The 25904-nt window shown below is 33.1% G+C and overlaps 1 protein-coding gene across 1 annotated transcript in view; it reads right to left on the reverse strand.

Annotated features, from left to right (window-relative positions):
• The window catches only part of LOC143045965 (uncharacterized), a 122134-nt gene that overhangs the window by 86059 nt on the left and 10171 nt on the right, over positions 1-25904 (reverse strand). The window contains exons 9-37 of the mRNA XM_076218837.1: positions 24702-24869; positions 23516-23975; positions 22774-22921; positions 22164-22331; positions 21493-21721; positions 20741-20931; positions 20271-20373; positions 19437-19868; positions 18328-18897; positions 17323-17580; positions 16660-16845; positions 15873-16042; positions 15437-15640; positions 14310-14567; positions 13611-13929; positions 11225-11593; positions 10696-10946; positions 9681-10179; positions 9183-9292; positions 6640-6798; positions 6189-6309; positions 4735-5734; positions 3930-4158; positions 3288-3507; positions 2945-3067; positions 2328-2518; positions 1420-2089; positions 683-866; positions 20-99 (exon numbers count right to left, since the gene is read on the reverse strand). Of these exons, the coding sequence (XP_076074952.1) occupies positions 20-99; positions 683-866; positions 1420-2089; positions 2328-2518; positions 2945-3067; positions 3288-3507; positions 3930-4158; positions 4735-5734; positions 6189-6309; positions 6640-6798; positions 9183-9292; positions 9681-10179; positions 10696-10946; positions 11225-11593; positions 13611-13929; positions 14310-14567; positions 15437-15640; positions 15873-16042; positions 16660-16845; positions 17323-17580; positions 18328-18897; positions 19437-19868; positions 20271-20373; positions 20741-20931; positions 21493-21721; positions 22164-22331; positions 22774-22921; positions 23516-23975; positions 24702-24869 (8070 nt within the window). The remainder of the gene's footprint in view (positions 1-19; positions 100-682; positions 867-1419; positions 2090-2327; positions 2519-2944; positions 3068-3287; positions 3508-3929; positions 4159-4734; positions 5735-6188; positions 6310-6639; positions 6799-9182; positions 9293-9680; positions 10180-10695; positions 10947-11224; positions 11594-13610; positions 13930-14309; positions 14568-15436; positions 15641-15872; positions 16043-16659; positions 16846-17322; positions 17581-18327; positions 18898-19436; positions 19869-20270; positions 20374-20740; positions 20932-21492; positions 21722-22163; positions 22332-22773; positions 22922-23515; positions 23976-24701; positions 24870-25904) is intronic.

Below are 25904 nucleotides of genomic sequence, written 5' to 3' on the forward strand. Positions count from 1 at the left end.
GAAAGAAAAATGAACAAACCTGTAACATCAGCAGAATCAGCTGTTATCCATATACTCCCTCCAGAGGCTCCACCACTGTTAACTGTGGCATTCTCTCCCCTTTATAAAATACAATGTGTTTTAGTCTATAATGAATACATATTTTAGAAAAGAACTTTCATACAAATACAGTCATCTTACTCAGAAATCAAACAATACAAATACAGTCATCTTACTCAGACTCAGAAATCAAACAATACAAATAAGATGTTTCAAGCACAAAGTTTGTACTCCTCGTATTGAGTAAAGTTTAATGACCAAAAGGCCTGGCATTAACCTCTCCTAACCAATGAGTGTTGTAGCTGTTTAATTTATTTACTCTCTCATTTCACTTGTCCGAAGAAATTTTTTTTGTCTTAACTATATATCGTACAAAAAATACCAAACACAGTATAGGGTTGTGTGTTCGCTACAAGATTGCCTTCTAATCTAATATGTTCAACATAAATATATACAATAGTCATACATAAATGAATCAATATTTACCATAAACAAGTTGAATAGAAACGATAAGGTTACATATAAAAAGGGTGGGAGGGTTGGGAATAGTATACCAAACTAACCTAGTCCTTACTATCTTATACCAAGACTGTTATATATATAAAACATAGAGCCGTAAAGAAATGTATATATTTTAATATACCTGGCATTTAACTCTCCTTTATGAGTGAGTGTTGTAGCCGTTATTTTGAGTACGCCCCCACCAGCTGTAGACTGACCACCTTTACCATGTAAGGTTGGTTGTGTGAAATGATCAAAGGCATCAACTAGACTCATGTTGGTTCCTATGATACCTCCTTCTCCTCCATGGCCAGCTCCAGAGTAATCTGTAAAGTAAACCAGTCAACATTCATTAAACTTTAATTAACCTTTGTATTTACCGTTCTTATATTCCCTGGATATTAAATGAAACTTTATTCAAAGTCTGATATATACTTATAAATTGTAAATTGAGAATAAACTGCTTCCTTCAACTTACTGTAAATTCAGAAATTATTGCGATGTCTTTATTATTGATGTGAAAAATGTGACAGGGTTTTAATCACAATAATTTAAACTCGCATTTTGAAACCTTTTATATGAGTTAAACAAGCTTTTTCTCAGCATCAAAAAACTTGAATCGCATTTTAGTCCAAAATGATAAAAATGGCAATAAGAAATGCATGCAATAATTTCTGAATTTATAGTATCTACTACTTGTATGCATATGTTAAATTGATCAATAGTATGAACCTTCCACTGTTATGCTACAGTAAATCAAAGGTAAAGTTTTTAGTACTTTAGACAGAGCCAAATGTATCCATATAATAAATTTTGATGCATTTTGTTCATCTTAATTTCATTTTACAAAAAAAATGATAATGTATTCCGTATAACTACCATTTCCGCCATTCCCAGCATCACCACGGTGATCAAGATTTATAATTCCTCCTTCCTCAGTTTCAACTTCTGTAGCTGTAACTGTCAGTTTTTTGGCAATTATCTCCCCTGAGGCACCAATCAACAGTTTATACACTTCCATATTGTATTCCACATCTGCATCTACCAAATAAAGTGTACTGTTCTGCTTCACATTTAAGTTCTGCATGGAGTATGTAGCAGTAGTTGTATGTGTTTGGCTAGTCTTTGATAGAGTCAAATTGGTTTTAAACAAGGTCAGGTCCTGCAAGCCTCCAAGGGTTCCATCTATATAGTTTACAGTGCTAAACCACTTGACTGTAGATGGTAATGTCAGTATCCCATTTTCATAAACTTTGGCATGTGCAGGGAAATATAACGATACTTGTCTGATGGTTATTTCACGGTTTGCTCCAACAAGTAAAGTTCCAATTTTATTTGGTTCCTTTACAAAGTCATCATTCCCAGAGAAACTAAGGGCTAACAGAGAGTTGACAGTACTGCTGTCAGCACTTGGTTCTAGTGCCAAGTGAGCACCATTCAGTAGCTGTAACTGATCCACCTGTATTGAATTACTGTCAGTAAATGTTATCCAAGTTCTACTGCTCTCATTGGCTTTAATTGTGTCTACTTCAAGGTCTGGTGAATAGTCCTACAAATCAAGATCAAACTTTTATATTTCATAAACCAAACTTAACATATATTTTTTTTTAATTCTACCTTGAAATTAAAAAAAAAAATCTATATATTATATGTATTAATCAATATAGTCATTAATTTGTGTTGTTTTTACAATAAAACAGCTAGCTCAATTGTTTTCCGCTACTCAGACTCTGAAAGCATTTATGTATTCAATCAATTTCCTTCTGTCAGATATTTCTATTACTTACTCCTACATCATGAGCCTCTTGGTTGTCAACAATGATTTTAGTTCTTGTTCCTGTTACCATATACACTGTACCAGCACCTCCATAACCCGCTGAAGATTGTCCCCCATAGGCAGTGGTTTCACCTGTGAAACCTGAGGATGTGCAATATACAGCTGAACGACCTCCAGCGCCACCTCCTGTACTACTGGTACCTAGAAAATATTATTCAGTTAATCTAATTAATTTTTATAAATTTTGTATGATCAAAAGCAATCAATTTCAATTGGCTTTTGTGTCCTAAATAGAGTGATTTGTAATATATGGATGTTTATTCAGATTTGACTGTATCACAACCGGATACATATTCTACGAACTGCTTTCAATTATACAACAAGTTAAAAAAAAATCTCAATAAGAACATCTTACTAAATTAATTCCTAAAGGGAACAATTAAGGGTACCGTAATGAGAAAAGATGGCATATTAGGTCATCTGTTAAATAGTTTAAACTACAATACAGACTAAAACAGATGAAGAACAGCAATAAAATTTCTTCTCTTTTTGGTATGTTGGTTATTTCTACTAGTATTTGATGAGATTATTGTCTAATGAACATCAGCCAGATCCTATGATCCCTACCTTTTCCTCCATCAACTTGTAGTTTGCCACTACCAGAGAAAGCACCTGTTGTTAGTTTAATACTTCCCCCACTGGCACCTCCTGTCCCTTGGTCTCCATCATCTCCATTACAGCTGATTATACCTTTATAAATTATAAAAAAATATTAAAATGAAATCATCATTTCTTCACTTAACTTTGGCTCAGTTTACTGAAAGATTTCACTATAGTACAAATACAAATTCATTAAAGTACTAATTATCAAATCACACTTTAAATAGTCAATGTATCTTTCTAATGCTTTTTTTTCATATATCAAACATCAGGGGTTTAAATTTAGGTAGGTTCAATATTTTTTATTTACCATTTATTACTGCAGAAGTACTAGCAGTGATACTGATAACTCCTCCTCCATATGCTGTATAATCCTCTGCTTCTGAGTTACTTCCAAAATGTCTTGGTGACTTGACATCCCCATAGAAGTAACCACCAGCATAAGATATGTCTCCTTTCCCACCCATACCTCCATGCCCTGCTCCTGACCCGTCTGTGGTGTAACCAATGTCTTTGCCCTTTGATCCAGCCTGTTAAAAGTATTTATACACTAAAACCTGTCAAAGCTATCATATAGAAAAAAACCTGCTTAAAAAATATAAAATGATACACACACAGTGAAACCTATCTATAACAAAAGCTTGAAAATGTATTTATTCACTTAAATCTAAAGTGTGTGCAAACAGTTTCAATTGTTTAAAAAGAGTATGCAAACATGCATATACAAATACAAAGAAATCTGTTTTAAGAAAGTTAAAAAGATATATACCCCTACAGTGAAAAAGATTGAAGTGATAACAAAATTGACATAAAGTGTAGTCATGAAAAATAAATCAACATTACGTACTGACTGGAACGACAGAAATCCAGACAAAATAATTATAAATATTTAGTACCAAAAACATTGTCAAATTTATAAAATGTTCATTAAAGTATCAAGTTTTTTTTATACCTTCCCATTTGCTTGGATCTTTGCTGATTCATCTACAGTGAGGGTCATGACTTCAATATCAACAAAGTCAGCAATTAGAACTCCACCACTTTCTATTAACAACTCTGTCCCAATCAACTTCATACTGTTACCAGCACTATCTATTTCCAAGGTACCACCCCCTTGAACTGTGACCTTAGTAAAACTAAAGTCTGTTGTCAGAACTGCAGAAGAATCATTTCCATATGGTCTGAAATGAAAATATACAGAATTATACAGAATTTCTAAGTCTGGTCAATTTGATATTTCTTGTTACCTCCAATGATTCCATCAGTCAACAAGATACCAATTCAAATTAATTTAACAAACACAATTTACTTGCTTTTTTTTAACACACAATTTACTTGCTAGAAATGTTGTTTGAGAAGAATGTAATATAAATGAGGTAGTTATATCAAATTGAACTGATCTTACTTACTAAGTAAGAGTTTTAATTAGGTCATATCAAAATAGGTTATTTTTAGAATTTCAATTAACTTTAAAGAAAATAGTCAGCAATGGAACTAGTATTCTACAGGTTTTCTGTTTTTTTATGTAGTCCAGTTATTTTCTCATTGATCTATGCCCATATCTCTTTATTCTTTCATATTCTTACAAGGTGACAAATTACACGTTTAAAGTAGAAAATTAAAGAAAGAACCTTAAGCAAATTAGGTCTATTTGTGGTGTGATTACTCCATATATGTCATGGCATCAAAATATTGAATGCAAACTGTATTCAGAAACATTCAGAAACCTAATAATATATGTCCATAAATATTCTTACTTAAGCAGGAACTTTCCACCGGGTCCAATGATAAGATTTTCCATACCACTAACTGTTCCTTCTAACTCTAGGGTTATATCATTGACAACAAATGTCTGAGCTGTACCCATTAGACCTCCAGTGTAGATTATCAGACCAAACTGTAACTCTGGACTATCAGCAGGTAGGTCTGCTGTCAACTCCTGTAGATTGCCAACATGGAAAGTACCACTTCTATCACCAGATGTTTTATAGACAGTGATGTCTTGTTGGTGGGTATCGGTTGATTGTCGGTGAACAGCTATATGACCAAGGCCATTCATGACTACTTCAGCAAAGCTATGAGAACAACCTGAAGACAGGTCACAGTCATCTTTGTCATACAACCAAGTCTTACAACTGTACTTTCTGCGACCAACATCTGTTAGTTTGTCAAAGTCAATGTTTTGACTGAGGGGTGAACATACATTATTATTGTCGACCTGAAGGGTGTCTAATGATGTAGACATATCTCTAAACAAAACAGTACCAGCAGCTCCACATTCATATCCTGTACCCCCGTAACCTTTCAACTCTCCAGTGTAGGAATACATTGTGTAATGAATGGCTATCCTGCCACCAGACCCTCCTCCTCCCATACAGGTAGTATTACCACTGATATCCCCTCCTTTAACAGACAGGGAACCAGTTCCTGATACAGTTGTAGCATGTATAAAAATACTGCCACCAGCACCACCTCCAGCTCTAACAGATTGTCCTGATGTTCCTTCAGCATTTATTTCTCCATCTAGTGACAAATCATCAGTGATGGTAAGAACCACAACTCCTCCTCCACTTCCTCCTGTATATGTTCCGTGTGGACTACATTGATAATCAGCCGCAGTGCTAGCTCCACCTCCGTCACCACCATTACCACCATATTCCTTGGGAGTATAAAGATTACCATAGGTTGGGGGAACTCCAACTATAGACTGGAATCGTCCTTGACCTCCTGACCCACCATTTCCTCCACCAGAGCCACCTAACAAATGTCAATTACAAAATTAAAACTGCTTAAATAACAAATAATATTTCAAAAAAAGGTTTTAATTGATCAAAGGTTTAGAATGAAAAAACAAAAATCTGAAACACAATCAATTCTAATTAACTGTACAGGGAAGAAAATTGTTCGGTTATATTAACAGGTGTTTGAATTAAACTGAGGACAACATAACTGAGATTAATGTCACATGTACAATTACCACCCTTCTTAAATAAAGGGGGAGGGATGTGTTGCAATGACACATTATAAATTATCCCAATAATTCTTACATGGACAAATGAAAAGAAGAGATATATATTTTACATAAGGAGCAAAAGCTATGTATCATCAAAATTCTTCTTTTTTTACTAAAACTAGCATTAAATAAAATTAAGTGAGTATTATACACACTTTTTACTGTTAAGCAAGAAGTAAATAATAATTCTAAACTGACCTCCATCAGGTTTTTGTTGTGCATCCTGATATTGTAAAGATGATGGTGCCTGTCCTGTAGTATTGATTTTCCCTGCTACATCAATCTGAACTCTCTTTGCAGTGATGTCCACATAAGGTGCCTGAAAATAATCCAAGACATGTTTGTACATTTACAAACCTTAACTTTCTTCATGTTCTGTCAAATCTGGTCTCGTTCAAATAAGTGTAAATATAATGTCATGCTTTTGATTAATCATGAAAACAGTAAAAATTGGAAACTATATATTTAAAATAATGCTAAATTTTTGGCTTAGTAAAAGCTTAAGAAAGCAATAACATTTAATTTGTAGTAATTTTCCCACCAGCCTGTTAACTTTACAAAATAATCAACCTATCAATATATCTTACCTAAATTTTTGCATCAGCCTCTATCTTTGGCAATATTATAAATAAAATTAGTTTACACCTACCTGGATTTTTCCGCCAGCATGTATCCTTAAATATGTATTGAGTGTTAGGATAAGAGACGGTGTAAACTCCTCCACATACATTGAGGAGACAATACCATCAGCCTGAATTTCTAATGTATCAAATGTGAACTGTCTATCTGATTCTCCAACTGAATGACTCTAAAAAAAAAGATAATTGAAAAATTAAATGTATGGTCTAAATGAATGCATCGCAGTCAAAAACACTAAATTGTTAATGTATGTGTACATGTTGATGGGAGATTAAAGTTTGAAACCATTATCATATGAGTTTTATCATACATTTTCACTTGTGGTTGAGTATGCCCAAAATAACTTGTCCTCAATATGTTTGAAACCTCAACGATTTAAATTTTTAACCAGTTGCTTCGCAGGGCGCAGCATTATACGACCGCAGAGGTTGAACCCTGAACGGTTGGGGCAAGTATGGACACAACATTCAAGCTGGATTCAGCTCTAAATTTGGATTGTGATTAAATAGTTGACACAGCATAGGTTTCTGACACAGAATGAATGTGGTCTAATGGACTTAAACAAAAAATTTTGCCTTTGAGCAATTCACTATGCTGTTGAATATTAATCCTCTCAAAAAAATGTTTGAAGAAATTTTCTTTTTATTTATGAAATCTGAAATGAAAAAAATTGACCCCCCAATTTTTTTTTCACATCCCCCTTTCCCTTATTTCAAAACTGATCTCAATTCAAATTTCTAATGAAGTTTGCAACAATAACTACTCATTTAAATACATCATAAAATATTAAAATGTAAAAAAAGTGCTTGTTATTACTGAATGGTAAAGATTGTTTTAATCTATCAGTTGGTAGTTAAAGTGAATATACATTGTATATTGTATAAAACAATGATTTAAGTTGATTCAACTACTATTCTGGACAAAGAAAGATAACTCCAATTGAAATCCAATTGGAATTTCTTGCTATTGCACAATATTGTGCAATTAGATATTTCTTGCTATTGTGCAATACTGTGCAATTGAAAATATTTGCTATTGCACAATACTGTGCAATTGAATATTTCTTGCTATTGCACAATACTGTGCAATTGAAGATTTCTTGCTATTGCTGAATACTGTGCAATTGAAAATTTCTTGCTATTGCACAATACTTAATATAATAATTTTGGATCCTGATTTGGACCAACTTGAAAACTGGGCCCATAATCAAAAATCTAAGTACATGTTTAGATTCAGCATATCAAAGAGGCCCAAGAATTCAATTTTTGTTAAAATCAAACTTAGTTTAATTTTGGACCCTTTGGACTTTAATGTAGACCAATTTTAAAACGGGACCAACAATTAAGAATCTACATACACAGTTAGATTTGGCATATCAAAGAACCCCAATTATTCAATTTTTGATGAAATCAAACAAAGTTTAATTTTGGACCCCGATTTGGACCAACTTGAAAACTGGGCCAATAATCAAAAATCTAAGTACATTTTTAGATTCAGCATATCAAAGAACCCCAAGGATTCAATTTTTGTTAAAATCAAACTAAGTTTAATTTTGGACCTTTTGGACCTTAATATAGACCAATTTGAAAACGGGACCAAAAATTAAGAATCTACATACACAGTTAGATTCGGCATATCAAAGAACCCCAATTATTCAATTTTTGATGAAATCAAACAAAGTTTAATTTTGGACCCTTTGGGCCCTTTATTCCTAAACTGTTGGGACCAAAACTCCCAAAATCAATACCAACCTTCCTTTTATGGTCATAAACCTTGTGTTTAAATTTCATATATTTCTATTTACTTATACTAAAGTTATGGTGCGAAAACCAAGAAAAATGCTTATTTGGGTCCCTTTTTGGCCCCTAATTCCTAAACTGTTGGGACCTCAACTCCCAAAATCATTACCAACCTTCCTTTTGTGGTCATAAACATTGTGTTTAAATTTCATTGATTTCTATTTACTTAAACTAAAGTTATTGTGCGAAAACCAAGAATAATGCTTATTTGGGCCCTTTTTTGGCCCCTAATTCCTAAACTGTTGGAACCAAAACTCCCAAAATCAATCCCAACCTTTCTTTTGTGGTCATAAACTTTGTGTCAAAATTTCATAGATTTCTATTAACTTAAACTAAAGTTATAGTGCGAAAACCAAGAAAATGCTTATTTGGGCCCTTTTTGGCCCCTAATTCCTAAAATGTTGGGACCAAAACTCCCAAAATCAATCCCAACCTTCCTTTTGTGGTCATAAACCTTGTGTTAAAATTTCATAGATTTCTATTCAGTTTTACTAAAGTTAGAGTGCGAAAACTAAAAGTATTCGGACGACGACGACGACGCAGACGACGACGCCAACGTGATAGCAATATACGACGAAAAATTTTTCAAATTTTGCGGTCGTATAAAAAATGTTCAAAACAAGATAACTAATATCTTACACTTTTTATGGAAAATGGCATTTTAAAAAACATTAAATGATAAAACTTTGCAGAATTTTTTTAAAAGTTGATATATTTGAAATGTATTCATGAAAGGCATACAAATCTGTCTTACCTTTTCCCCTATAACAAAATCTACACCTTGTCCAACAGTTAACTGATTGGCTCCTGTTAATACTCCGTCTATATGTATTGTCTTGTAGGATAAACCACTTAGAGATACAACTAGAAATAAAAACCAATATTCATTGATTTATTCAAATGCAAAATAAAGTACCAAAAATACACCATCTAATTTTTACACTATGATCCTTCTATAATTTCGTTCTGAAATTCTGCAGTTGTTTAGAAAAGTTTTGTTAATTATGCAAATATCAACACGTTTTTTTTTTGGTATGTATGTAGCTGGAAAAGGTCGTAGTTTGCATTTTAATACTTATGGTTGACATAACTATGACAGAATTATTGCCCTTGTACTTACAAATCTGAGGTTTTTTTCTGGGACTTCAGATGTTATTGATACATATATTTTTCAATGGATTATATATAATTATAGTACTGGTGAATGAATCTTGTTTATCACATTGTATAAGTAATGCTGTATAAGTCTTACTTTGTGGCATGTTAAATTCTGCTTCCTCATAAATCCTGAATGAAGTAGGGAATGGTGTCTCATTGTCTTCTACTGTGATTGGTTGTTCTTTGGTCACATGGAGCATGCCTGTCTTGTCACCATGGAGATAACCAATGGTAACTCCTGGAGGGTTATTAGAAGTGTTTCTGAAGGCCAAATGACCTCCCTCATTAATATATAAATGATCGAATGTCAGAGAACTGCTTGTGTCTGTATCTGTGGTTACAATGTAAGTTCTACTGGTATCATTTTCTTTGTCATCAATAAAATCATTTTCTGGAGTATAACCATTGTTACTGACATAGATAGAGGTTTCAGTAACACCACTGGTTGAATCTGGTGCTTGTACAAATACAGTACCAGAGCCTCCTTTTCCCATGAAACTGTTCCCACCTTGAGTGGGATAGGAACCTCTGTATGTGTTGGAATCAGTAGCATAGACTGCTATTCTGCCTCCTCCTCCACCACCTCCAACAGTCTAAATGACATATAATGAGTTAATGTAAATTTCCAATATTAACACATGCATTTATTATTGTAAATAACTTATAACTGGTAAAAATGTGAGATATAATTAATGCTATTGTAAATATTTTGTGAGGAAAATTTTGAATAAAATAATGAATGCCAGTTTTATAATTGTGTTTGGACAAATAATCTTAATGGAAATACAATATGCTAATGCTACATCAAATGCAACCCCAAAATCTTAGACTTATCCTAACCTTAGGCTAAGAAGGTCACCTTGAACAAACCTAATCACAAACTATAACATGTAAACTATGCAAAAGTTTCTAAGTCAATGGACCATGACTGAGTAAGTAGTGATAAATATTCTAAAGGGTAATAAGTTGCACATTCATTCTTGTTTGCATCTTGAACACCCCATTTTGTCCCCTCTCCTGACCTTTTTGCACTTACAAAAGCAATTGTCTTTTAGTCAATCTTAAACAATTAGTTGAAATAAAGTACATTTCTAGCATAAATAGTTTACCAAAGGTGTAGCACTTGTTTCCCTTTCACAATATCCTCTGTAGCAGTTGTCAGTGTCGTTGAAGTTACAAGTTAATGTTGTGTCATATTTGTAACAGCATTGATTGACTGTATTCTGACAAGCGTCCACACAGTTACCACTGACAAGGAACCATCCTGGTTCACATTCTGTACATCTCAGTTTCTCATTACAACTATTACAATGATCTACACATGCAGAATCACCACCCCTAGATGATATTGTACCAGTTCCTGTAAAAATATACCCTTACAGATAACCATGTACATAGCTAGGAATAATTTACAATTACCCTAAATCATTTAGAATTAACCATAAGAATTGCAAAAATAAAACCATTGTAAAAGAATTATTATAGCAAATGCTCAAATTATATACATGATTAAATGTGGAAATTTTAAAGCAGAATCTTATTTTGGCAAGTTCAATTAAAAATTATCTAGCCATTATGTCAAGAAAAGAATGGATAAGTTTTCCAATATTTTTTTTTTATCACCATACAATAAAATACCTGTAAAATGAGCAGCTTCCAGTACAATACTTCCTCCTGATCCTCCACCAGCTCTAGAGCTATTACCATCTACATTAATATCTCCATCAATCTCCATGTTCTGTAAAGCCTTTAGATATATAATACCACCACCTTCTCCTTCATCAGACAAACTCTCTGGTCCTCCACTTCCATAGGCTGTTGGCATGCGAACATTACCATAGGCTAGTGATGCATATGAACCACCTCCTCCTGATCCCCCGTGTCCACCATGAGAAGCTCCGGCTCCTCCATCTGAGTGTACAGTACCTGGTGCCTCTCCTTTACCTGCTTCCCAACCCCGTCCTAGACCAGTCATTAGACCCTCTGAATCAATGGTAATGTTGGCAGCTATAAAGATAAATATATGTTCTGTAGACATCCTAAAATTGTCAACGTAAGTTAATAGTGTTTGCATTGTGATTCAATATTATGCATTAAAATTTCTTCTAAATTTATTACATTATGATTGTAAAAACATCTTTAATTATTTTTTATGTTGAAAACTTAACTAGAGGCTCTAAAGAGCATGTGTCGCTCACCTTAGTCTATGTGCATATCAAACAAAGGACACAGATGGATTCATGAAAAATTGTGTTTTGGTGATGGTGATGTGTTTGTAGATATTACTTTACTGAACAATCTTGCTGTTAACAATATGTCTATCTATAATGCACGTTGCCCAGTAGTTAAGAGAGAAAAAACATTACCAAAATTTACAAAATTTATGAAAATTGTTAAAATTGACTATACAGGGCATTACTTCTTAAGGGGTCAATTGACCAGTTTGCTCATGCTGACTTGCTGAACATTATTGCTGTTTTAAGTTTATCTCTATCTATAATAATATTCAAGATAATAACCAAAAGCAACAAAATTTCCTTAAAATTACCAATTCAGGTGTAGCAACCCAACAACCGGTTGTCCTATTCATCTGAAAGTTTCAGGGCAGATATATTTTGACTTGATAAACAATGATACCCATGTCAGATTTGCTCTAAATGCTTTGGTTTCAGAGTTATAAGCCAAATTCTACATTTTACCCCTATGTTCTATTTTTAGCCATGGCGGCCATCTTAGTTGGCAGGCCGGGTCATCGGACACATTTTTTTAACTAGATACCCCAATGATAATTATGGCCAAGTTTGGTTAAATTTGGTCATGCAGATTCAGAGGAGAAGATTTTTGTAAAAGATTACAAAAATTTAAGAAAAAATGGTAAAATTGACTATAAAGGGCAATAACTCCTTAAGGGGTCAACTGACCATTTTGGTCATGTAGACTTATTTGTAAATCTTACTTTGCTGATCATTATTGATGCTCACAGTTTATCTCTATCTATAATAATATTCAAGATAATAACCAAAAACTGCAAAATTTCCTTAAAACAAGAGTGCACACGCTGAATTGTCTCGCCTTCTTAACTAGTCATAGATATTATGTTGATAGTCCTAAATATAAAGCTTTATTACAACTGTCACATAAACTTAACATTAACCAAGAAGACTAAACATTTACCAATGAATCATGAAAATGAGGTCAAGGTCAGAGAAACCATGCCAGGCAGGTAATTCTTCCATACAACAAATATAGTTAACCTATTGCCTATAGTTTAAGAAAAACAGACCAAAATGCAAAAACTTAACACTGAGCAATGAACTTTGAAAATGAGGTCAAGGTCAAATAAAACCTGCGTGACTGACATATAGATCATAAAATATTTCCATACACCATATATAGTTGACCTATTGCATATAGTATTAGAAAAAAAGACCAAAACTCAAAAACTTAACTTTGACCACTGAACCATGAAAATGAGATCAAGGTCAGATGACACCTGTCAGCTAGACATGTACGCCTTACAATCATTCCATACACCAAATAAAGAAGACCTATTGCATATAGTATAAGAAAAACAGACAAAATCACAAAAACTTAACTATAACCACTGAACCATGAAATGACGTCAAGGTCAGATGACATCTGCCAGTTGGACATGTGCACCTTACAGTCCTTCCACATACCGAATATACTAGACCTATTGCTTATATCATCTGAGATATGGACTTGACCACCAAAACTTAACCTTGTTCACTGATCCATGAAATGAGGTCGAGGTCAAGTGAAAACTGTCTGACTGGCATGAGCACCTTGCAAGGTACGCACATACCAAATATAGTTATCCTACTACTTATAATAAGAGAGAATTTAACATTACAAAAAATCTTAACTTTTTTTTCAAGAAGTCACTGAACCATGAAAACGAGGTCAAGGACTTTGAGAGCATCCCTATTTATTCAAATAAGTTAGAACAAAGCCATTATTGCTTTTGGTAAAATTCTTGTATTATCATATAAACAAATAATACCTTCTAGGTACATATTGTTGGCCCTGAATTCACCTCCTCCATTGATACTCAGACTTCCATTCAGTGTGATATCTAATTTGTTATCATTGACAGCTTCACCAAAATACTCAAACAATCCACCATCCAATATGGCTATACTATCTAACTCAAATACATTAGGTTCCATTACATCATTTTCATTTTCCTTCTCTTTAGGATAGACATAGAATGCCCCATCTAATGAGATGTTCATTTTCTGCAGACCTTGGACTGTACCTCCATACAAGGATATACGGCAGTCTCGCAGATAGGTATCAAATGGGAGGTTCACTGTGCCATCCTGATGGAAAGAACAAATAAATTTACAAAAGTGAAAACATGTCACATCACTATCATACCCAATTTGGCTGATAGTTGTAAGCCATGTCTATAACCTAAACTTTGTTTTCTAAAATCTTAAAATTCAAAACCATAAATTTATGCATACAAATTCAGTTACAGTTTTATAATATAAACTTTTGTGAAAAAATTGCACTGATAAGCATCAAATTTCATGAAACATTGAAATGTTTTGTATTACTTCAAGTAAAAATTCAAATTGGTGAGTAAATGTATATGATTTCACTTGGTGACAATTCATAGTGTCACACGAACTTCTGAATTAACAATAACATTCTGTATTTGAATATAAAAAAAATATATGTTATACCAATACTATACCTCATATAAGGACACATCAAACGTCAAAATAGCTGTAGAACCAAAATCTATATTTAGCCACATTCCTGACTCTACATGTACCCCAGCTGTATTATCTCCCTCTACTTTAGACAATGTGAGTTTTCTGTTACCATTGGATGGTAGACCACCGGAGTCTATGGCCATCATTCCTACGTTAGCGTATGTACCCAGATCTAATGTGTCAAGTTCATGTTCTTCTGTTGTTACATCAGGGATCGTTATTCTGGTTTTTCTATTCTAAAATTATATAGCAGTATACTTTGAAAATGTCTATATTTACACTGCTATCTTGTGCTTGCTTTGTAGTTTTTTTCAATAGAGAGTTTGCCTTTTATAGTGGGTGTTTGTATGAAAATTGGGATGAAAAGAACTATGTGTTTGCTATCCTATTTTTGATTTTGGATGTTATTTTTTTTTACCTGTAATAACAAAAAAAGAAGAAAAGCAATATGCTTTTTCTAATCAATAGAAAATAAACTACACTCAATTGTTCTAATATTTACTATCATACAGTTTTAGAATTTTATGTGGTCATTATTTATTTACATCTGAGTCTTACTGTTTCACAAAGCTAAAATGTTATCAATCCTGCTTTGAGAAGTTTTTGAACTATGATATAAACAAATCATCACAGGATATTTATAAAAAAGTTTTAAACAAGAATGTGTCCATAGTACACGGATGCCCCACTCCCACTATCATTTTCTATGTTCAGTGGACCTTGAAATTGAGGTTCAAACCTTAAATTGGAATAAAATTAGAAAGATCATATCATAGGGAACATATGTACTAAGTTTCAAGTTGATGTAACTTTAACTTCATCAAAAACTACCTTGACCAAAAACTTTAACCTGAACTTTGCACTATCATTTTCTATGTTCAGTGGACCATGAAATTGGGGTCAAAACTATAATTTGGCATTAACATTAGAAAGATCATATCATGGGGAACATGTGTATTAAGATTCAAGTTGATTGGACTTCAGCTTCATCAAAAACTACCCACTATCGTAGGTGGGGCATAAAAATCATTGAAGTTTTCTGGAAAATTATGCTACCAACAAAAAGCCTATTTATAGGTAAGGATGTTGTACAATCAATACATACACCCTTTCCTTCCTGGTTATAGACTTGTAGTTTAGTTTCTGGTGATGTTCCTGTGTTTCTGAGGTATACTGTTCCAGCAGCTCCTGTCTCCCCACCATCTCCAGCGCCTCCTAGTGACTTAAGGTCTCCAATGTAGGCGTATGAACTGTATATAATAGAAAGACGACCCCCTGATCCACCATTCCTGCCTGAACCTCCAGTTATCTAAGAATAAAACGAAGAAAAATATATCTATAGTAATTTCTGGAATCTAATCTATAACTTTTGAGATACAAAAGTGTTTCTGGTTTCATGAACAAGCCATAATTTTACACTACATGTACTAAAAGCATTTCAGTACAGTTTTTAGAAAAGAAATAGTGTTGAAACAAAGAGATTTCATTTTTAACTAATTAAGTTTTTTTTTTATTTATTTTTCCATTATACCTAAACGTACCTCTACAGAACCGGTACCATCAAACAAAACCGTTTCTATAAGAAGACTGCCTCCTGTTCCACCACCAGCATAACTAGTGTGAGCTCCATCCTGTCCATTAGCACTGACAATTCCATCTACTTTAGTCTCCTTGGTGATGTTAAAGTAAATAATACCTGCTCCACAACCACCTGTAAAATACATAATTAGTTTTATGGTCTTCATGAATAACTCTAATTGCACTACAAACTATGACTGCAATCAATTCCAGGGTTCCCAATCCCGAATTATTGGCAACAAGAATCTATTTATTGCCATGCCAAGAATATCTGCATTCTTAAATGAAAGTATTGGTAACTGGAAATAAGTTTCAACTTTACCTAAAAAAAACTTTAATTTCAGCAAACAAGGTATCTGGCAGATCCTAAATTTCTAGGTTGGGGTTATAATCATGTTGCACAATAGCAGTCAACATTTCCAGGTAATTCAAAGTTTTACTTTGAACAAAAGAGTAGTATTGTATAACAATAAGAGACATAACAGTATAGAGTTTGGAAAATTAATGCTAGAAAATCCGCCAATTGATAGTGGCCCCCTCTTCAAAAAATAGCACTGTTTTCTTACTTCATTCACATTAGCAAATTATGTAGTAAAACATTGATATTGTTTAATCAGTCTATGCATGTTTTTATGGACCAAAAGATCCATGAACGATCTTAGTTTACAGCCTAAACTTGAATATACTGATTTCTAAATTTAAAAAAAAGTAATAAAGATCTCCACAATAATACATTTATAAATTACTAACCTGTATACTCATGATCATTATAGCTGCCTTGTCCTCCATTACTGCCAAAATTGTTAGGTCTATTAAACTGTCCTGATGGTAGGGGTGGGTCATGACTTGGATCCTCTGTGCCTCCTTCTCCGCCATAACTCCCCCCTGTACCATATACACCATCACTGTGAGCCACAGTAAATCCTTCTCCAGGACCTGAAGCATTTAAATATAGAACTTGTTTCAAATTGAATGAGCAGGTGAATGTCTTGCATCTTTATGGGTCCCCCCGCCTTTTTTTAATTATCTCCCCTTCAGCATGTTAAGCCAATTTCTTTCCTGTAAGCGTATCCTGAGTAGTGTTTGACAACTGTTTAAAGTTTTATAGATATTTGTCTAGTTATTTAGGGAACATGGCAATTTTGAAGTAGGCAAGTTGGGTTATCTCCACTTTGACATGTAGAACTGGGATAATATTCCTGCAGTGTTGCACATCTGTGTCAAGTTTTATCAATATTCATCAAGGTGTTTTGTAGGAGTTACAATTGTCAGGCAGACAACTCAAGTTACTTTCATATAAAGATAATCATATCAATCAATCAGAATAAACATTAAAAGCACACCTCATGCAAGAAGCCTTAAAAACTTCTAATAATTGTAGAAAAAGGAAACTGTAAATTTTCAGACTCCTACCTCCTGTGCAATAGCCATTATGATCAGCTCTGACCTCTCCCAGAACATCAACAATAACACTTTCAGCATTGATCTGCAAGTTCTTGGCATTCAGCAGTCCACCTGGATACACCTGTAGATAGTTCCCTGTTAGGATGTGTTTATCCATGCCATTGTTCATGTACATAGAACCAAGGTTACGAATGTTGATAGCTGTAAACTGGATTTCATCCTGAATGTTGTAGGAGGTGTCAGTCATCTCATTGATTCTTAATGTACCTAAAATGATATTAATAGTACAAAATATTATTCAGATACTTCTTGCCATCTTGGTTAAGTTGAGTTTTTGAATATTCATATGATAAAGCTACAAAGTCTGTCTCACTTTGAACATACTTAACTAAGAGTAAAATTCATAAAATAAATACCATATATATAACACTTTTGGTTTCTTTTTACAAAAAAAAAATATGTAATAATCTCAAATTTCACTTATCCTCTTAAATTTGAAAATCAAAAATAAAACTTTTGATTTACAAGAAGAAACCTCTTGACAAAAATAAAGTCCAAGTTGAAGATATATATGAGTATTTACATATAGAAATTAATTTCAGATAAAACCTTGAATGATGTTTAATCAAGACTTTCATTTGCTAAAATCTACACCCTTAACAAAAAATTGTATCTTCTCCCAAATTCTGCTTGGCAAGAGGATAACATTAGTTTTTATCAATCCACAATTAATCCACATGGCAAATGAATAACAACTTTTAACACATTATGAACAATGTATACTGTGGATTCATAATTATTCGTTGGATACCAATTTTCTTGGGTTTCGTGGTTACATTTGAACCAAGAATTTAAATGTTTAACGAATAACATATTTTCAATAGGCTTTGTATACAGAGATTGACTAAACCACGAAATCAAATATCCACGAAAATGTTTTCAGCAATCAACAAAAATTGATACCCACGAAAATAAATGATTCAACAGTAATCCTGATTAATTAATAATGTGTACCTCCTTCCACCACAGTCAAATTTTCCACATTTCTCATGTTTCCTTCTATCATCACATCAACACCTGCAACTCTCAGTTCTCCTTGTAGAGTTACTTCCCCTCCTCTATACACAGACAGATGATTGGGCAGTTGTCCTGACCCTATGTAGAATGCCTGATTATAACCTATTTGTACATGGCCAGTTTTGTCACCATCAATATTTTCTACACTCAAATCCACTTTAAATGTTGTATCATCAGGTTTAACCATAGCTATTGAAGCTGATCTGTATATTTGCAATTCTTCAAGTATCATCTGTGTGTCGAGTTTTGTCTCTACCACATAATCTGGGTAATCTGATGGTATGATCCATGCTACACCACTGCCAAGGGAGTAATTACTGTAAAATTCAGTTAAGTTTCTAAACAAATCTTTGGGAGATCTGCCATGGTTGTCAACAAAGAGAGTCCTGTTGGAGACAAAGTTTGACAGATCAGCTGGGTTGATGGGTAACAGATGAACATAGACTGTTCCTGGTCCACCATCTTCTGCATTTACTCCACCTTCTCCTCCAGCACACTTAAATGTTCCTAAAATAAGAAAAATAAAATATTGGAATCCATTTCAAAGTGTAACACAACTTTTCATAAATGTTTAATTGAGGATCCTTCGGTAATTCCAATATCCTAATAAGAAGGCATTAATATGGATATTGTCATTGAAGATACATTTTAAAATAGTAAATTGGTTAGGTTTCATCAATTCTAAAACAATATCTGCTATCTTTTTAACAAATAAGTAAGTTTTTTATCTAAAGATATTGGAGTAAAGTGAATTCATTATTATTCCTGAAACATTTATGTTGATGAATTTTGTGAGATTGGTGGAATTTTTTCACCCAGAATTTAACAAACAAACAAAAAATCCTACAGGCTTGTATGCATAAACCATGAAATAAAATATCTATGATAACGCTTTTTTTTTTTAAAAGTTTCTTCAACAAATGCATTTAAAAAAAAAATGTTTCCTGAATGATTTAATGAATCAATCCACATAACATTACCATAGTACAATTTGTACTTTAGCTACATATGCTATAGGTACAGATGGTTGTCAATATTCAACTTACCAACATAAAAGTCGTAGGTATAATAGAGGGCTATTCTACCTCCACCACCCCCTCCTCCATGGGAGGTAGCTGGACCATCATAACCTACTCCTCCTGATCCATCAATTATTCCATCTCCATCTATAGTCCATGTGTGGATGTAAATACTTCCACCACTGCCACCACCAGACTGATATGACCACCAGTCACCTCCCCTTGCTGTTAATTCACCATCTACAGTTAATGTATGTGTAACATTAAGTTCTAGTCTTCCCCCTCCTCGACCTCCAACATGAGGGAAGTTTGAATGTCCTCCATCTTTTCCAAATGTTGTTGGTTGAAGATATGACCCGTCACCGGCACCAACTACAACCTGACCTTCTCCTTGACCTCCATTACCCCCATGGCCACCTCCAGAACAACCAGTTGGGCTTGAGTATCCTCTCCCAATTCCTAAAATTAAACTCATCTACTATAATACTTACACCAATAAGTGGTTTTCATATGGACAAAATTCATTTGATCAACAATAAAAATTGCACTGCATCATTTTGAAAACTCCTAGTATCAAATAAAGACAATATTAGCTAGTTCATCAATTTCACAACAAGCAAACATTTGACAATTTACTGAGAACATATTCCATTTCTGACTTTAACATTACACACATTTATAGAACAATGTATATGTATAACCATAGCTTTTACAATTTTTCATTGAAAATTCATCAGCAACTTGCCACCTATGAAACCAACAAAGGGAAACTGCAATTGAAATTTTGGTCCATTCATTTACTCTTTTTTAGAAATTTGTTTTTATCAATATACTATGTACTTCCCACAACAAAATATATACCTGTTTCTCTTTCTATCTCAGGTACACCTTTATCAACAAACAACAATCCATATGGCTCTATTGTAATATTGGTATAGCTAAGCTTTAAGTCATTTGAAAACAGCTGCAAAAATAAAAAAAACTTGTTATATTAAATAAGTAGATATAATCTAAGGTCTTCAACAATAAAAAAACACATTTTCATAAAAAGAAAGTTCACAATTATAGCCATCATCAAGTAGTACATGTACATGTAATTGTTAATTTGCTGAAATTTTCAACTGACTGATGAATCATTTGTAGTAAGTTTAGTTGGGTTGGGAGAACATTTCAAATTTTCAGACCTGCAAATTTGATGTAAAAAAGAGAAAAAGTCAAATCCAATTACTTTAACTATAGATTTATTACTTTCTATAAAGCATAACAAATCTTAAGTTCATTCCCTAAATACTCTTTTGAAGAATTATTGAAAATATAGGTATTAGCTGTACCTGAGCCCCACTCCTGACCGTTAAAGTTGTGCCTACTAATGTGGTTAGTGCCTCTCTGTTTGTTGTAACACTCATGTCACCAAAAGTTTTAATATCCAGATGGTCAATCTGATTTACTGTTGGTTCATAGTGGTCAATGGTCAGACTACAATATGCATTCACTGTCACATTCTCCATGGTCTCAAAATGTCCTGAAAGAAACGAACACCTATATAGTCTCAAACTATCCTGAAGGAAACAAATACCTACATCAGTCTTTAATCACATACTTTTTATTTTAGCTATGATTTATTTTTATTTTTAAAATGACGTTTTATCTTTCCCATGCCATACATATTTAAGCACTGCAATTCATTTTCATATAAAAAGTTGCTTAATTAATCAAAATGTAGCTTAATTTTTACATTTTGAAGAATTATAATACCTTGGTCAATACAGAGTTTATTGATTAATTTATTGTTATTCTAATCAACTCATAATCAATAGACAAATATGAGAGATTTTAATTAATGCATTCAGAAGATGCTGTATACAAAAAAATGTGTACAAAATTCACAGGCAATTTCAATAATGGAACTTCAGTTCCTCCTGTCAGTGCAATAATGTCACAAATGTTTCTTTATTTCTTTATTTTTTATTTGGAATAGTGTTTTTATATCAAAAGTGACAGTAGTGATTAAATTCTTGTATTTCAAAAACAAAATTAATCAAATATAATTACTATTTTCTGGTTAATACAAAAACATATTTACCTTTTATGACAAGATCTACCTCCCTGCATGTAATTGAGGGTGGTAGTTGAAGATGTGATTGTCTCTGTGTTAGGACACTGAATTCTAGTAATTCTTGATCCATTGAAGTGGTCATGGTCTGGCTAACTCTGATAGTGACCCGTCCAGTATTGTCACCTTCTGTTTCATGTACGTATAGCCAAGCATCATTACTGGACATCTCTAAAGAGGCTCCTCCTTTTACAGTCAGCTAAAAACAAGTGTGTTAATATCAAACATGTGTGACTGGATAATCAATTCTTAATTGTTATATTTTATAGATAAAGGCAACAATGGCATACTGCTGTTCAATAGTCATAAATAGAATAAGCAAAAACAAATCAGGGTCACAAACCAAAACTAGTGTAACACATCAATTATAACAGGAACACAAAAGAACAAAAAAAACACTGAACTGCAACAAAAACAAACACCAAAATATATATAGAAACAAACTATTTGATAACAACTGCCAATTTTCTTGACTTGGTACAGGACATTTTAAGAAAAAATGGTCTGTTGAACCTGGTTTTATGACTAGCCAAACCTCCTGCTTATATGGCAATTTTTAAAATATAGCTAAAATGACTTTCGGGGCAGGGGTAAAACAACCTCCAGTCTCTAAATTCTTATACACCTTTAATTTTGCTTACCTTATCAAACTCATATTTCTCCAGTTGATCTACACTGTGCATGATATAACCTGCTCCAGGAGAGTTTGAGTAAACATCTTGCTCATTTGTTGTAAAATCTTCACTAATGTAAATCTCAAACTCACTAAGAGCTGCATAGTCACTGGTCTTCTCAAGATATATATAAATCTACAAAGCATATATATATATATCATCAATGGTTATTTTGTAACAAAGGTTAAATATTAAGAGAACTTTGATAATTTGCAATATAATCAATCAAATTTTAGTAAATCAACAATTGATTGATGGTGATTTTTAAAATTACAAATCATCATTGGATATGTTGTAGCAAGGGAACACCTTATGTTGTATATACCTGTAATTTAAAGTGGGTAAATCAGGATATCATCACACATTTTTATATATTAGCCAAACATTCTTTTCTGCAATCATGGAGTCTTTTATAGTTTTATAAGCCTTAAGGTATACATAATTTCACTGCACATTTATATATTCCAACAATAAAACAACAAATAAAATATCCACACCTATCAATATAATCAACCAACAACATTCTAGTATACACTTCAGGTAATATTATCCATAAGAAAGTCAATTGAGCAAGTACCTTGTCAACATAATCTTGAATGACAACTTTGCCATAGTGTGTATTATTATTCTGAGTATCACATCCAGTCGTATTGATATAACCATCTGTTCTGTCCATCAGAGTTGATCCAGACATTGTCTTTACAGCATAATTACTCCTGTATGAACTGTAATACAAATGTATATAAAGACATGGCAATTCATACAGCAAAATTTATTGTCAATAGTGTTACAAAGGAACCAGTAGAGTATCCTATCTTAAGGTTTAAATCCTTACTATTTGGCAGCTTGGATATTGGTTTTTATTACATTTTACCTACATTTATGATGTACCACAGAGGAAACTTAATACATGTGTAATTGCAATTAGATTTCTTGTCTTATTATGTTGTAGAGCTGCTGTCTCATTAATATCAAGCAGACATCATATATATGTATGCCACATGTATGCACTATACAGCTAACAAAATGGAAGTATTTGTTTAACATGACATTTTTCAAGATAGTGTTATATCCGTAACTCAAAAAATAGTTATGGTGAATTTAATCAATCATTTTTCACTCAGCTGTTATATAATTGATTGTTATAGATTAAAATAAAGTAACTAAAAATTTAGTGTGTGTCCCAAAGATTTACAAAATGAATTTCTTTTGTAAATTTTTTACCAAAAAAAACCTTTTTCAAGTATGACAGAAAGGCCAGTAGTGTTTTTCACTTAAACCATACATATATTTAAATCATAGAAATATATTGAAAATACCTGTGACATGTTGGGTAAACTCTAACATGGTCTACAAACAATAAATGAGGTATTTCTACAGTAATTATCAAGTCATCCACTGGATAGTAGTAACTCGTAGATAAACGTCCATCAGTCAAGAGTCCTAGGTTTGGATAATCATCTGAACTATTGTCTGTGTGGATGTGAATGTCATTGTAAGAATAGAACCCAAATTGTGTTGAATCCAAAGACAGCTTAGAAAGGTCTATTTTCTCTACTTCCTCAATTTGATCCGAGGCAGTGTACCCGCCATTATCAAGAGTAAGATGTTTGTTGGGAGATGCTGCATTTGTCTGATCCTCTAAGTAGAGAGTCCCTGAGCCACCATATCCAGATGTGCCAGAGCCACCATGAATGAGAAATTCTCCTGTGAAATGGTTTTCTTCTGTGTGATAAATACCTATTCTGCCTCCTGCACCTCCACCGCCATTGGTACTTCCTGTAGTTAAAAAAAAGTTTTATTGATTGTTGTGATTGTTCTTTCACAAAGAGGAAGACCAATTTAATAAAACGCTTCAATATTTGTTCTACAGGATTAATAAGTACTTTCTATGTAAAAGTTATATAGGTAAATATATGAGTACATAATACCAAGATATAAGAAGTTGTAGTATGAGTGCCAATGAGACAACTCTCCATCAAGTCTTAATTTGTAAAAGTAGTCAACATTAGATGAATGGAGAAAACTGATGAATTTTCTCAGAGTAACATATAATTCAAATATAGCAGTTTTCTATGGTGCCAATGTTAAAGTTTAGTTCATGATCTTTAACTCTGACCTTGAAAAGGAATGAGTAATTTTCTTCTCTATATAGTAACTATAAATAAAATTTCAATGAAGACCAATCAAGTTATATGGTCTTTCTTACATGTGTATGTTAAAGGGTCTCAATCTTTGACCATGCATACTGGTATGTGACTAAGCTAAAAACTAAATCTGTATACATTATTTGCTATTTATCATGACTTTAATTGAACTCAGCTCTAACCTTGAGTATGGCCATAGGTCAACCATTCTTCATGGTGATTACTACTGAATATAATAAAATAAATAAGTTTGTCTTGTGTTGGTAAGGTTTAGATTACCGAATTGAATAGATATAAACTGATGCAATTGTATCCCCCACTACTGCACTGTTGTAAAAAGAGCAAAAATATTCCATACCTGGCCCTCCAAATGTTTCTATACTGCCTGCTCCATCTAGATGTCCCACCACAACATAGATACTACCTCCAGCCCCAGCTCCTCCTGTAGTACCTCCTCCTCTCTCTCCATTAGAGTGAAGTCTTCCCTCAACTCTCAGCTCATCAGATATATACATGTGTATTATGCCTTTAAAGTAAAAAATTCGTGAGGGTTCCACGGAACCCGGTGTCTCGCCTACTTTTTCTGTTAATCGCAGACTCAACAAAAATGAGGAAAAACATCAATAAAAATTTCCCTCACGATACTGTCTTTTGATTGAAAGAAGCTTCCAAGTTTGGTAAAAAAATCCAGGATAGTTTATGAATCTAATAAATGTTTTATAAACTTTAACTGCAGACTGTATGTAATGTTAACTGGAAGAAAAACTAAGTCCATTTATAAGTAAAATACGGAAAAAGTGAATTTTTTTTTTACAAAATTTACTTCTGAATAATATCTTATGATCAGAAATAAGCTTTTGTCTAAGTTTGGTAGAAATCCAGGATAGTTTAAGAACATTATAAAAATTTTAAAAACTTTAACCACAGAGTGAATGTTTTGTTTCTGGCAAAAAAACTAAGTCCATTTATAAGTAAAATACGGAAAAGTGGAAATTTATTTTTACAAAATTTTCTTCTTGATACTATCTTATGATCATAAACAAGCTTCTGTCCAAGTTTGGTACAAATCAAGGATAGTTTATGAAAGTTATTAAAATTTTAAAAACTTTAACCACAGAGTGAATGTAATGTTTCCTCGCAGAAAAACTAAGTCCATTTATAAGTAAAATACGGAAAAAATGGAATTTTGTTTTTACAAAATTTACTTCTAGATACTTTCTTATGATCATAAACAAGCTTCTGTCCAAGTTTGGTAGAAATTCAGTATAGTTTAAGAAAGTTATTAAAATTTCAAAAACTTTAACCACAGAGTGAATATTTGTGGACGCCGCCGACGCCGCCGCCGCCGCCGCCGACGACGACGGAATGTAGGATCGCTTAGTCTCGCTTTTTCGACTAAAGTCGAAGGCTCGACAAAAATGTGTACAGACTTTTAAAATGAAAAAAAGATTTCAGTGTAATTTAAATTAAGAACTTAAGAAAATACTGTCTCTTGTTCGTTCTTCTCTGCATATTAGAATTATTTTGCACTTTCAAATGGTTACAAAAATACTTTCTGAAC

Source organism: Mytilus galloprovincialis, chromosome 1, assembly GCF_965363235.1.
Source record: "Mytilus galloprovincialis chromosome 1, xbMytGall1.hap1.1, whole genome shotgun sequence".
NCBI lineage: Eukaryota > Metazoa > Mollusca > Bivalvia > Mytilida > Mytilidae > Mytilus > Mytilus galloprovincialis.